At 44.7% G+C, this 15,202-nt stretch overlaps 1 protein-coding gene across 1 annotated transcript; it reads left to right on the forward strand.

Moving 5' to 3' along the window:
• Nucleotides 1–307: 307 nt before the first annotated feature.
• Nucleotides 308–5,752, forward strand: LOC111648826 (uncharacterized; the record flags this gene model as incomplete). The annotated part of the gene is made up of 1 exon (XM_023398551.2): nucleotides 308–5,752. A coding segment is annotated over exon 1 (5,364 nt), but the record flags the coding sequence as incomplete, so codon positions are not given.
• Between the last annotated feature and the right edge of the window lie 9,450 nt (nucleotides 5,753–15,202).

Consider the following 15,202-nt stretch of genomic DNA (forward strand, 5'->3'; position numbering starts at 1 on the left):
AGAGTAGGGGACAACAGTGGAAAAGTTGTGTTTGTGAACAGGTTGGGAGAGTTTTAGCCAAAAAAAAAAAAAAAAACTTTTCCTCCCTGCACGGATGCGGTCTCGGGAATCGACAACATGTAAGTTTTGATAAGAGCAGTACTCACCTACTATGTGAACTTTTTATCACTCGCCTAACCTCGTTTACTGCAGTTTGAAGCTTTGCCAACAATTAAGTTTTTTGTTTTTTTTTTTTCGTTTTTTTTTAAAGAGTGATTGTTGTTGGGTTTTCATGCTGTTAGGTTGCGGGGGGGGGGGGGATGGACCACAGCTCAAATGGGTGCTTGGATCTGTAATATCCGTGGAGTTAAAATGTGTGTGTGAAATCTCACAGAGAAAGACATGAACAATGGCAGGAAGAGAGAGGAAGAATACGGCTGTGTATCGCAGCGTCTCTTTCAAAAAGTTGGGGTCCTGGAGCGCCAACAGTAGTGAGGACCAGCAACACAAATCAGAGGATTTGGAGGCAGCTGGCGTCGCCCTTCCCCCGGAGCCCAGCAATGCAGAACAGCCCTTGGCGACGACTAATGTCAGTGTGTCAAGAAAAGTTTCCAAAATCTCTGCCACCACCACCGCCGGCCTCCCAACCGCAGATCCAAAGAGAGGCTCCTCCACTCCTCACTCCTCTATTTCTCCATCCATTCGCCAGCTCACTGAGAAGTTCAGCAGCAACAGCGGCGGCGGCTCCGCCAGGACGCGCAGAGCCTCACCGGGAGACGGTGCAGCAGTGACGCGGGGACGCAGCACTCTTCCCCGGGCCAGAGGCTCCAGGAGAGACGGGTCTCTGTCTCGTAAATCTTTTCACGAGGACAGCAGTGGTGGATATTTCCAGGATAGTGATACTACTACTGCGGACTCCCTCACAGACAACAAAGTGCAAAAGTTTCACTCTGGCACTGACTCTGTGTCAGGCTCGGACTCAGAGAGGAGAAGTGAGAAGCGGATTTTTACACGTTTATCAACCGACAGCAGCAGCAGCTCCGGTAAGAGAGATTATTCACAGATCAATGCATGTTCCTCTGATGCCAGAAAGACTTTGACCACAGATGAGGAAGAGGATGTTGCTAGTAGAGGGGTTCCTCCACCCTGTAAATCTCACAGAAGTTATCTCTCTACACACCACAGTGACTTTATTCCCCTGCACTCTGACAAGTGGCCCAGTGTCACCAAAATTAGACAACTTTTTGATGAGCGACAAGGCAAAGCTACAGAACAGCAGAAGACTGACACTTATGAGAATATAAAAGCAGCAGGCAGAGGTCAACTACAGGAGCTCAGCCCCAGTGAGAGTGCTCCGCTCTCGGATAGAAGTGACAAGCTCTTACCTTGCAGCTCTGCTAATGATGCCAGTGGCTTGTCTTTGCATAACAAATGCATAGTTGGAGCACAAAGCAGAGAAAGTAGTGCTTCTAAAGAGACATTTTGTTTTGGTATGGACTTTAATTCCAAAGACTACCACAGGCACTGCTCAAATGATCAAGAGGCAGACATAGAGACACAAAGTTCTAATTACAACAAAGTCTCAGGCAGAAATACTTTACAAAGCAGCAGTAGTAGCAGTCGTAGTTGCACAGGGGGTAGTCAGTACCATAGGATTAACCCATCTCCATTCAGATCTCATAGTCCCAGCACTGAGGCAGAGGCAGCCCGTAAGACCCCTGGGACGCCAGGGTTGACATCTGACCCCAACCCTGACCTTCAACCCCCTGCTACTTCGTCTTGGAGTCGATCGTTGAGCTTAGACACCTCCTCCTGCTCCTCCTCTCTTCAGCAGCCGACAGTGAGGGAGAGAAGGGATAGACAGGGGGTCGGGCTGCCCAGGGATAGTTTACATTCCTCACATAGCTCCTCTAGAGAGCCAGCCCCCACCTCCTCCTCCCCTTCCTCTGCTCCAGCTCCAGATAAAGCCATTACCTCCTCCTCCTCTACTGTAGCTCCCTCCTCTGAGCAAAGAGCCCCAGCAAGAGTTGCCTCTCCCCTCAGCTCCCGCTGGAGGTTTAGTTCTGGAGACGAAGAGGAGGAGCACACCAGGAGAAGAAGAGGAGGCGGAGGAGGCGGTTGGAGTGTTCCCTCTGGCCCTGCTCCTTCCCTCTCCTACAGAGGAGGAGAAAGGGGTGCCACAGAGCGAGGAGGCAGCTATTTAACCCGTAGTAAGAATGGCTGGTGGGGTGCTAAGGGCATTGGCAGGTCTTCAGGCAGTGAGGAGGACAGTCCTGGTTCTTTAGGCCCCCACAGTCGAGAGGCAGTGCGCCGCCGCTCACTAAGAAAGAAGAAGAAGGTCAGTGGAGCTGCTCTAGCAACAGGCCGTGATGATTACGATGATCATGACGGCGAATCAGAAGACAGCGACAGTGACATGGCCTTGACAATGGAGCACTTAGAGAGGCATCACCAGCAAAACACAGGAGGAGAATTCGCAGGAACAGTATCTCGGAGCCACTCAGCAAGAGAGCCCAGCGGTCATAGTAACAGAGCCAGGGTGCAGCAATGGGAGCGCATCTCCTCACCTGGGACGTCCACAACACTTCCTGGAGTATCACGAGTGTCAAAAGTTAATATCCCCCCATTTGTGTCCAGTCCTGGGGGTTCACGTTGCAGCAGCCGGTACTCCAGCACTGAGACGCTGAAGGAGGAGGGCCAGGCTAGCTGCGCCAACCGCGCTGCAAATCCGATTTTTAACACGGGTGAAGCAGGAGGCAGCAGTAGCAGAACTGCATCCTCGTCCATGCTGAGTAAAACTTACCATGGAAATTTTACCATGTACCGCTCCCCAAGCTTTGGCCATGGGGATAACTTTTCCCGTAACCCTGTGCGGGTGCGCCCAAAGATTGTACCCATAGTGACTCCCTCACCTAGTGTACTTGCTAGAGAAGGTGGGATATCTACAGGAGGGGTTAGGGGTGGTGAGAACAAGGTATTAAAGAGGACAAAAAGTGGGGAAGGCGTAGATGATGATGATGATAAAAACCGAATATCCATGTCCAACCCTGATATCACCTCAGAAACTATGACACTCTTAAGCTTTCTGAAATCTGACCTGTCAGAGCTCAAGGTGCGGAAAACAAGTGGAGGGGACAGATCTGGGGGTGTGGAGGGATCATCAGTTTACAGGATGGGGTCACGGACTCATGGCGGGACCCTCCTGCCTTCTGGTCGTCGCCCGTCACTGAAAGACCTGACGGCCACTCTGCGGCGCGCAAAATCCTTCACCTATTCAGACAAACCCACAACAGGTGTTAGGTGTTACTTGGCAGGTGCCACCTCGAAGAGGAGCTCCTCTGAGCAGCAGCTTGACTTGGAGGGAGAGAAAGATGGAGGGAGGGTGTCGGTGTCAGACAGGGAAGTAGAAAGTGATGGGGGGGATTTTAGGGTTGGGAGAGGACAAAGAATGAGGGATTATGGATTTGATGATGATGATGGGGAAGTGATGCCAACTCCACTGCAGGAGAGGTATGTGCAGGAAGCCAGGCAGGTAATCCGAGATATCTGCCAGATGAGTACTAGGGAAGAAGAAGATGATGATGATGATGTAGATGTAAGGAGAACTGATGATGATTTGGAGGATCATTGTTTCCAGGTCAAGAAAACAAATGAGGCAAAGGATAAAGCAAGAGTGAGCATTAAGGATGAGGCTAGGACAGATCAAGAGGCTGAGTTTAAGAACACAAAAGACAGGGATAAACATGAGAGGGAGAGAGAGAACAGGGAGAGGGAGAGGAGTGAGAGGGATGGACAAAGTATGCAGTTGGAGAAGCTAAACACCAGGGGCACAGAGTACAGGGAGAAGGCGAAGAGACAGAGCAGAGAGACGGAGAGAGCCTTGCTGAAGGGCGACTCGGAGGAAAGCATGTTCTACGACCGCTCTGTGGATGAACTTTCAGGCCATGAGTCGAGTTTAACAGATGAAGGGATCGTGACAGAGCCAGAGACGGGCCCCAGTGACCCCTCCGAGAGGTCGTTCATGGGGTCAGCAGGGGTTAATTTGGGGTCTCGAATACCTAGGGACGTGCTTGGGCAGCCTGTCACCGCATGGAAGCAGTCGGCTCTCCATGAGATGGAAGGGTTTAAGCAGGAGAGGGAAGACATGACAGAGAACAGTGTGAGTTGCACAAACCGTCTGAATGAAGTCAGCGTACCTCCCTCCTTGCCTCTCTCTGCCCGTATGGCTGAGGGTGACAGCATTATCATGGACATGAGCACTACCGCTGGAATCAACAATGTCAGCTCTACAGGTGAGGAGATCAACACCAACAGTGCGGTGTTGCAGGGGTCAGGAGCCACCGGAGGAGGAGGACTTGAAGGTCCTGCGACACCAAGTGCTATTCGTCGAAGGCGCAAATTCTCCCCCTCTGGTAATAACAACACAGGCTCTGATTCCAGTAATGGCAGTAATGCAGAATCAACAATAGCAGCTGTTGGAAATGGGGAGTCCACAGTCTACCGCTCTCTCAGTGACCCCATGCCTCAACGATGCTGTTCTGTGGCAGAAGAAGGGAATAATAAATTTTCCTCTGTAGACAGCAACCTGTTAGGATCCCTATCTGTGAAAGGAGGAGGAGGAGGGGCTTCAGATGCCTCTGCTGTGGCCAACTTGTCAGAGTACAAAGGCAGTGTGGCCAGTGATTTGTCAGTTTACAGTGATGGCGGGCTCCGCGATGATGCTGTCCGTGACTACAGTGGCGTGATTAGGAGCATTGTAGCTGAGCCGGGTGCAATGGACAGACTGATGACAGATGATCATGGCAATGGCAAAGCTCCCAAGAAGAAGTCATTCAGTGACCCCAGTCGCCGTAGTGATGCCCCTTTGCTTTCCCAGATTGACCCTCAGTTTAAAGGTCAGTCCAGCAGCACTCAGCCAATCAGCGAGCTGGATCAACCTGGCCAGATCCCACCTTCCAGCAGTGAGCCAATCCTGAGCGAGCAGAGAGAGGAACTGTGGGAGCCAGAGGCAAGGCCTAAACACGCATTGCCAACAGAGTCGCATCACCATGCAAACAGCAGTAATAAAGTCAAGAAGGTTCGATCCCAGTCAGAGTGCACCCCCCTCTCTGATAACCATGATGATGATGATAATGATGTCATAGACGAAGGTGGAGAGGACAAAGAAGAAGAGATGAGAAAGTTCAACTTTGACCTCAAACTCGCTGAGGTTCTTTCCCCAAGAATGATTCGTCGGCCCTCCAGAAAGCGTCCAAACAGGCTGGCTCACTTTTTCCCTCATGAGGACCCGTTTGAGCCCCCAGAACGGTGTTCAGAGGGGCAGGAGGATGACAGTGACTTCACCCCTCCTCTTCCCCCTCCCACACTGCAATCCAAACCCAAAACCAGATCCAAGCATGTCCGCCATGCCAGCGAACCCGCCACCTTTATCCCCATTTCTCCACCTCCACAACTCCAGCCACTGAAGGAAGTGGACTGCCTCGCTGTCAGAGCCACTGCAAAGCCTCAAACCTTAAGTAAGCCTCCAGGAGACGAGGCCCCGTCTCTGGAGGATGTGACCCAGAAATATATTCTTGAACTGAGCAGCTCTGAGAGAGACACTGAGGGCCCAGGGCCTCTTCCAGCACCCAGAGATGGAGCTGGAGGTTCAGGGTCGGCTTCAGAGGGGCCCGGCGAGACCACCACCAGTGGAATTACAGAAGCAGGAACACAGAAGAAGGGAACAGAGGACACTCCATCCACGCCTATCCCACAGAGGACCAAGCCCAGAGTGGTGAGTTCAGATTTTTTTTTTCTGTCCTTTTAGCATTGTCAATGTCATGTGTGATTGAGAGTGCAAAGGTAGGAATGTTCAGTGCTCTCTTGTTGCATGATGTTTTTTGAGCTCTGGTGATTCAGCTTCAAATGAAGATCTGCTCTAAACTCTTATGTGTTACTGTGTCTGCCACAGTAGTGTACACATTTTCAATTTGGATGTTGTTGAAGTCAGTGAACAAATGCTGCTCCCATTTTCTTAGTGGCAGATATAGTGAGTGAATTATTTTCTGCAAATATAAAATGCATGGTTTCAATATGTTTTGTGTGGTTTTATATTTTGCTTTTGAGTGTGAAACAAATGGAGGTGAGTGATTTGTCATTGGGATGGATTTTTAGTGTCATAATTGAAAGATGGGTTTTTAGGTAATACTAGTTGTCTTAAAACAGTGTTGTCCCATACATCTGGTTTGCTCTTATGGTCTCATACCTACACAATACATGCCTGTGTCTGTGCTTTTATTAAGTGGTGTGAATAAGGACTCGTATGGTTACTTTCAGACTGCATTTGGGAGCAGTACTACAATACAGAAGCCATTAAAGGCTGAACAGTGTTAAACAAACATCAGAGGATGTTATTAGTTTGATTAAACAAATCTCAGACAAAGAGCTTTAAGGAGTGGACTGAGGCCCGCTGTGTGTGTGTGTGTGTGTGTGTGTGTGTGTGTGTGTGTGTGTGTGTGTGTGTGTGTGTGTGTGTGTTTTCATTTTTCTCATCCAATATCAGTTGTCTCTGTGCCAGGATTATAGACATGGGATATAATAAACAGTTCACCCGGCTGATACAGATTGTGTGTACAGTACAAAGGTTAACTCATAGGGCAGTGACCAACAATCAATCAATATCATGATAGTTATACAAAACAGTTAGAATAAATATTATACAATAACTTACAGTATGTTAGAAAGTTAGCTTAGCCTTGTAAGATACAGCTAAATGTATGTAAAAACCAAAATACATATAAACACACACACTCTATTTTAAGTGGTTTGTGAACAGTAGCTCTCCTGAATTCTGACTTGTGTAATTTATTACAGAGCAGTGAGCATTACATGTGTCTGTTCATATGTGTTTGAATGCGTGGATGAATTATGACACAATGGGCCCCTGGGCACAGACATGAAAAAGCCCCCCACCATGTTGGTCTCTTCTGGGATATTTTGCAGGTGATGACCAGGCTCCCCCCTGACCCCTTTGACCCCTGGGCCCACGCATGTTAGGCCTGTTCTGTAATCCATCCAGGTTTCTCTGTATACTCAAAGTTTCTCTCTAAGGACTCATTTGCCATTTACTGCCAGACGCACCTACCCTTACTAATCAGACACCCCCTGGCGCACATACACAAACATGGCCTCTCCTGGAGGCCTTTGCCTGAAGTCAGAGTTGTTATACAGTCATGGATGTGACTCTGAATGGGTGTGGAGAAAGTAAAAACAACACAGGGATTACCTTCCTGCCTGAGCTCAGGAAAGAAGGTTGCAGACACAACATACAGGGTTTCATTACATCATGACTCATCAGTTCAGGTATGGAGGCCGAATGGTGCATATGTGATTCCTTTTTTCACCTGCCGCTCCTTGACTTTGACATTGTCCCACTAAACTATTTAGATTTATTGATCTTCATTTGTTTTTGATTGTTTTACTCATTTGCCCATTGTCCTTACTTGTCACCGTAGTGATGGTAGCAACAGCTGGTGAGTGACTGTACCAGGCAGGAAATGAGTTTAGGGAAATGGGAAGTTGTTGTGGTTACTGAAGTGTTTGATGATGTCCAGCACTACCGGCTTGCGCGTGTGTATGTGCACTGCATTGTGTTGGGTGTGTGCAAATTTGTGTCTCGCCTGCATGTGTCTGTATTACAAACTAGTTTCCTCTTTCTTTTTTCTTTCTGAATGTGTGTGTGTGTGTGTGTGTGTGTGTGTGTGTGTGTGTGTGTGTGTGCGCGTGTGCATGTGTATATTGTTTGTCTGGAATATATCAGTGCCCCGTTGAAACGTTTGGAGCCCAGAGTTTTGCCAACACACTGTATTTGGAGCAGCAGCTCTGGTGCACTGTGACTGTGTGTGTGATTTGGACTGAATGTAATAACAACTGTGCCAAGCTAAAATGGAGCACAGAAAAAGCTCTGAGAAAGTAAGGAAGGGACAAAGAAATGAAGAAAGAAGGTGAGAGGGAAGGAACTTTTTCCTTTTCTGGAGACAGGAGTTTGGCTCATTTTACCCACAGTGCAGTTCCTGTTTTCTGACATCAAAACCTCTCATAAGTTTCACCTTCTGCTTTGTTTCAGACTTACTTTTCTCCTCTTTTCCCCTATGCCTTTTTCTAATCCCCCCCTTTCTTGTCTCCCATCCTTATCCAAATATTTTGCCAGTCTGTAGTTTGCAAGTCTGAAAGTATGTTGCATTTCCACTACATACTCTCACCCCATTTCTATTTGTCTTTTTTTTTTAAATACTATTTCTCCAGCATTCTTCTTCATGTTATCTTATTCTTCGTTTTACTGTCTCTCTCTCTTTCTCTGGAACATTGCGGTGAAGTGAGGTCATAACGTTTGTCTTGGTGTAAAGCAGGCTGCCGAGCCAAATGTCAGGTAGAGAGAGAAACAAAGACAGGGACAAAAAAAGAAGAGAGTTGGAAGGAAACACTTGCTGGCTAGAAAAAAAAAAAAAAGTTACAGGATCAAAATAGAACCGAGGGAGAGCTGAAGAATGAAACAGCGATGGAGGGAGGGGGAGTGAGGGAGTGAGACTTAATGGGAGAAGATGCTAGAAAATGGTTTGATTTGTACTTTTTGACTCTAATTTTGACTCAGGTTTACCATTTTGGGTTGACCAGAACAAAATTCCTTATGTTTTAAAGTATAAGTTGTATGTAAATTGATGTCTTCCCAGTGCTTCTCATGTGATGTAAAAAATCTTTATGTGAGAATGCGGAGAATTCTACCAAAGTATTATTATATGGAGTGACAGTAATTGATAATACAGTGTTGTCACCCGGACATGAAGATAAAACCAGTGGGGAAAAATAGAGTACTGCGTGGCTCTATTCATCTTTTTGTGCACCGTTTCCTCAAGCAGTCCACTAAAATGTGTTAACTAGCTCAGTTTGTGCAGTCAGTGCAAAATCAACACTTTCCGGGTACAGAACATGTGTACCTTTTTCCTTCACAGCAGCAGAACAGACAGGTTCAAACAAATAGTACTGTACTGTATTACTGAAGCAGCTGTTTGTTGAAGAAGTCAGATAAGATACACGCATTGTTTTTCCTCGATTTGATGGTTTATAATTCCTCTTGAATGAGTGTGTGTGTGCGGTTGTGTGTACATGAGCTGCCCCCACTGTTTGAATCGTTTTCACTTAAGCAGGCAGCAGGAATGTGGCCCATCTTTCCTTCTCCTCTTGTTGCATAAGTCTTAAACTTCCCAAAAGAGCTGAAGACTCTCATGTGTGTCATGCATTAGTGGCCATACTTTGATATGGCATCATTTGAGCTTCCGTACTCGTACTAAAGCAATACTTTCAGGCATTTTACTTGTAGTGATACTGAGTGATTTTCTCCTTGATACAACACAATAAGCCAAACTTTTCAAATGCATCAGTGTTAAAGTTTGTCTCAATAAAAGCAGCCACACAAAGAACTTTGATTAAATAAAAAAACATTTCTATTTAAATCAGGATTTATATGATGAAAGTTAAGTAAGCAAGACTAAGTCATACACTTTTTGGTACTTGCAATCAGTGCTGCAGTCATAATCTGTACTCAAGAGAATATCTGTATTAATGTGGCTGTATGTACTTCTTGCATATCATATGAACAAAGAGCAGGTGTCCCATCTGCCACACTCTGCACTTCAGACTCACATTAAATAATTTCTCAAAAGACTTTGTCCATAAATTTGCTTTGATCTTACTGATGAGGCCAGTTTTGAGAGGATGCTAGCAGGAATGCTAACGGGAGACAGAGAGGGAAGGAAACAGACAAAAAGGTTGGTTTGTGCTCCACTCTAAATGGATTAGGACTAAAAGCACAGTGTTTATAGATTCAGATTTATGACTGACATTGTTTTATCAGGCCACCCACATGGAATCAAATTCTTTCCCTCTGCCCAGTCTTTTTCTTTCACTCCCCTGTTGCAAGCCCCACTCCTCCCCAGATGTGGTCATGCTGTGGAGGAAAAGTAAAGACAGAGATGTGTAGATATGCAGCAGTGAGCTGGATTGATGTTGGGGTACAGGTTTCACTTCAAGGGATGTTAAGCGGCAGACTCTGGTATTCTTTGGCCTGTACAACAAAGACGACCACAACAAAAGGCAGCTTTTGGTTTTGACTGTTGTGTAAAGGTATGTCTGAAACATATTACAGGGAAAGAAGAGATTGGTACCTCCATGTTAACACAAATGATGTGGCATTTGTGAATAAGTGTTTTCAATGGTCTGTCAGCACATGATCACAAATGCACTGAAGTAGCCAGAAACTGCTCCTCTACTGCTCTCTATAAATTAAAATGACCAAAAATGAGTCCACATCTGTCTGAATCTCATAAGTAGCAGTGATTGCATGAGTTGATTATTTTCTTACATGATTAAATGTCAGGGTATTGGGTACCTGGGTGGGCATGTTTGGAAAAAACAGGCCATTTTACCTTGATTATGGTATTTACATGAGGCATTTACTGTCTGATTGGGCAATTATTCTAAATAAATTAGGAAAAAATGCCCCAGAAATTCCTGCTAATGCACCTGTATTCTGTAAAGAAAAACTGGTAGAAATTGCACCATCAAACCTTTTACTTTGTGATGAGTGGAGAGGAAGCAACTTGCCCCTTTGAAAGCAGACTTAAAAGTGGAGTGAAAGGACACATCACACACTGGATAAAGTGTGTGTGGGGTGGGGGTAAAGGGTTGTTTTTTAACATGGAAAGGTCAACACAGATTAAGTGAAGTCCAGAAAGTGAGGGATGCTGAGAGAGGTAAATGTGAAGGAGAGATAAAAGGATGAGGATGTGGTTTGTTCTGGTTGGGTCTCTCCATGACTCAGCAGATGAGAAGGAAAAGGTGGGATGAATCAGAAGATCAAAAAGCCACACTGCAGACACATCTGTGGTGTCAGTGACACATGGACAACCTCTGATGGTAGACATGTTGACTTCACCTTGTGCTGGTGGAGGTAGGGAACTGTACCTCAAAGCTCAAAGGGATTTAGCCTGGTGTTGTCTGTCTTTTGCTATGGTTTTTGTTCCTATGTAGTTAAGGTCCCAAGAGAGCAGAGAATTATGGAGAGGAAATGTCCCGTACCTCCGGCCATCTTGTCGTCTACTTACATTCACACACTCAAGATATTTTGCCTGTCTCTCTCAAACACACACACACACACATACTCACAGCCTGGTGTATTGCTCTTGGGACAGGCACAACAAAAATGTTTTGTGTTCCTCTGAATAAGAGAGAGAGAGTGTGTGTGTGTGTGTGTGTGTGTGTGTGGTTTAGTGATGGACCTAACAGAGTGGCCGATAGAGATGCTGAAGTAATTTTGATAGGTTACAATAGATAACTGTGTGTATTATGTGTGGAAAATATATAAAAGCTTCTTGCTGAAGAAGAGTCCATCCATCCACAACTTTCCTCCTAGTAGAGTTATGTGACTCTTCAACAAGTATCATGTCTCTACTGTAAATAGCTGGAGCCAGCAGCCAGTTATCTTAGCTTAGCATAAAAATTAGAAACAGGAGGAAGCAGCTGGCCTGGCTCTGTTTCTCTTGATCTTGTTTGTGTAATCCATAAAAAAAAAACAGTGTAAAAACAAAATATTGTGGTTTTACAGGGGGTAATATGTAGTAACTTCCAACTCCAGACAAACGAATAGTCTAGCAACTCGCTAGCAGCAAAATGATCCCTGTTAAACATAAAATTGCCATTTTTATACTTCGGTTTTTGTAAGTCTTAAAAAGTGGAGATATAACATGTTAATTCTCGATCTTAACTGATGCTCGTAGATGGATTAAAGTTAGTTGTTCTCTGCTGTTTTCAATCTTTGTGCTAAAAGGCTAACTGCTGACTGTAGCTTCATATTTAACATTCAGATATTCTCATCTAAATCACAGCAAGAAAACAAATAAGTGTGAATCCTAAAGTGGAAAACTATTCCTTTAACTTTCCTCAGCCCTGTTTCAAACAGTTTACACTTGACTTTAATCATAACAAATTAATATTTAGCTTGTGCAAGCAATACTAATAAAGGTTTTAAAGCTAGGTTACAATCCTCAATGCCTAGCAAGTGTGTGATTAATCCAGGTTTCTTGAAGGGGCTTTTGAACATTGAAAAAAAAAAAAAAAAAATGCATGTAAACCCGACTGACATGTAGCGTCACTGCAAACAAATCACAACATGAAGCTCCATCTGGTTTCTCACAGTGGGGAAAAAACCTCTGTGGGAAAACAGTTCTGGATGTCCTTGCCCTTGGTTGGTGACAGTTGTAATATGCTTTGAAAATCTTTAACTTTTCCTTTTAAGGATAGACCCTGTATGTTTTTTTTTTTGTTTTTTTTTTTTTCTAAATTCACTGTAGCTCAGCAGTGGAAAGTCCTGTCAGTTTAAACCTGTGAACAGGGGGCTGTTCAGCTTCTTCTTCTGTCTCCTTTTCCTCTTTGTTAACCTCATTCTCATTCTTGTCCCAGTCACTCTCCTCCTGACTGTCCCGTTCTAACTCTCTCCTCTTTCAGTCTGTGTGGATCCACCCAGTGTAATTACAGAGCAGTTTGCTTATGTAAGGAAAGCCTCCTCTGAAACAGCACTTTCTAGCAGAGCTGCTATTTCAGCTCTTTTGTGTGCAGAGGCAGATTTCTACATACTAAAGTGTGTGTGTGTATAAGTGAACCTGTTTGTGTGTGACTGAAATAATAGGTTGCAGTTTCACCTGGTTCTTACGCTACTTTGAAAACTGGGTCATCTGTTAAAGATTGCTTGTGTGTGCCATAGATATACAGTAAGGTATAGAGTTGGCAGGGTTTCTCTCAGTCATGTTGGTCTCCCCTGTATTTTTTTCTGTCTGAGTCATACATCTGCAGTCCACGTGGCCACAAAGATGTCTGATGTGAGAATTCCAGTTTTCAGCTAGTAGATGATTCACCTCATGCGGGGCTGCTCTGGTGTCCTACGTGTAATTGTGAAGTTTGCCATTACTACTGTGAAAATGACACAAAATAATAAAATCTATTCCAGATACATAGAAGAAGTCAAGGGATGACAACTCAAAGGCCCTACTGTAGCGCACACAGATTATCTGTTGGTTTTTTTTGAGAACAAAAGAATAGTTTGTCAAATAGTATCAGTCAAATGCCGTAACTCTGGCAGACACATGCTCAAAAAGCAGAGAAAATGGACAGTCAAGTTGCAGCATTATGCATGCACATGCTGAGCTCATAATCTCTCTACTTCGTGAACTTAGACTGATTGTCATGTAGTGTTGCCTTCGCCTACCACAGTCGCTCACACAATGGTACAACTGTGTCATCCGTGCACTGTGTAGCTTAGCATAGTTTTCAGCGTGGTCGGACACTCGCACACTCTTATACAGGGTATAGGCCTCGGTCTAACTGTGGGTTGACTGAGCCGTTTGGTCGTATTCTCTTACTTGTCTTTTGTCACCCAGAGAAACATGACAGTAGAAATACTCTTGCTTCTTCCTCCCTTCTCTGTTTCTGTCCTTGCCTTCCTCTCACCCGCTTCTTTGCCCGTCATATGGCATCAGTCCGCCGGTTTGGATCATGCTCTAGCTGCCAGTTGAGAAACTCACATCAAAATGGGAACAGGAGACGCTGGAAGTGTCGCAGCGCTGTTCCCGAGTGGCTGCTGGGATCTCGGATTAAGGCGCAGGGAGAGGAGGAAGATGATTGGAAAAGAGAGACAGGAGCAGCGAAGGGCAAAGCAGCCTCACAGGCAGGTGGAGTTGGTCCTCTGTGTGTTTGTGTGCGTGTGTGTGATGCAGTTTAACACTAATTGTTGAGTCCTCAGGGGAGTCACATTTATCTTTTCTTGATATTTTCCCTGATGCTATGGCGGATTCAGTAAAGTAGTGCAGTATTTTTGTGGCAAAAATTTAATTCAACAAAGGGTGTGTTGTCTTATTTTCAATTACATCTTTACAATTTAACCAAAAATGGGAATTATGAATTGTGTGTGTGTGTGTGTGTGTGTGTGTGTGTGTGTGTGTGTGTGTGTGTGTGTGTGTGTGTGTACATTGTTGGCTGCTGAATCAGAGGTCAGAGAAGTCTTGTAATGTTTATAGCCCTTCGCTGCTATCAACACAATAGCTCGTCAGTGACATCACCCCTATCATGTGAACTTCATCATCGTGCACCCCCCATTGTGTCCGTTACATCATCCACAGCACGTGGATGACATCACTGTAGACCACTGTCTGTTTACCTACCCCTCACGGTTCAGACTGTGTTGTGCTGAAGTTTCCAGTCTTTCAATCTATTCACAGGATGAATAGAGGGCAAAAAGGAAACAGGTAACAATTGGATGACAAATTTGTCAAAAGTAGAATATGACTAGATTTAACCCGCAAAATGTTTTTATTCTGTGTTTAATCAGTTAGTTTAATAGTTCTTGACAGAGATACATGTTCATTTTTCCTATTCTGTAACACTGACTGATGTATTACAATGGTGATTCATCAATCCTTAACAAGTGCCTTCTTTTCTGTTTGAGTCCGGACTAAGTGAATTTATAAGGTCTTGTTTTTTTTTTAATTGTCTGCACAAGCTGAGATCACCTCCACAGTTTACTAGATCCAGGGTTGGGGGATACTGTCTGGGGGGTGGAGTTTCAATAACAAAGCAGACCTCACATCTCTTGCAGAGTTCAACAACAGTTCAATTTAGATATATTTAATATATTTAATTCTAAATAGTACAGCACTCGTGTGCAGTGTCTCCATATTCTTCTACATCTGCATTGGCAGCGTTTGTGTGAATGTTTGAGCTGTTAAAGTCCATGAGATTCATAATTGATAATCATTAACTTTGATAGGTCTTTTGCTCATGGGACGAGTATAATTACCGTGTAGCAGTATATGTACGAGTGACTTTATGAAGATGCTTTAATGGATTAAATATATGTACAATAATAAGAATATAATAACTGAGTTGCAAGTCTGTAATCACCAATGAACACTCAGACTGTGTGTCTTTTCTAATCTAATTGATTTGTGTTTTTGAATTCCAAAAAGCCCAAAAGACAGGTTACCCGCCACCCCCATCCCCACCCCCACCCCCACAGGTGAGCATTGAGGGGCTTGATCTTTCTGGCCGTTGCCAACCTTTGTACTTAAGTAAAACGTTTTGTCCCAAGATGAGTTTTCACCAAACTCTGAGTCAGCTTGAAAATATGTTGACCTTACCT

This window comes from Seriola lalandi, unplaced genomic scaffold, assembly GCF_002814215.2.
Source record: "Seriola lalandi dorsalis isolate HSWRI2012SDOR001 ecotype SW California unplaced genomic scaffold, Sedor1 jcf7180002049655, whole genome shotgun sequence".
In the NCBI taxonomy this organism is placed as follows: domain Eukaryota; kingdom Metazoa; phylum Chordata; class Actinopteri; order Carangiformes; family Carangidae; genus Seriola; species Seriola lalandi.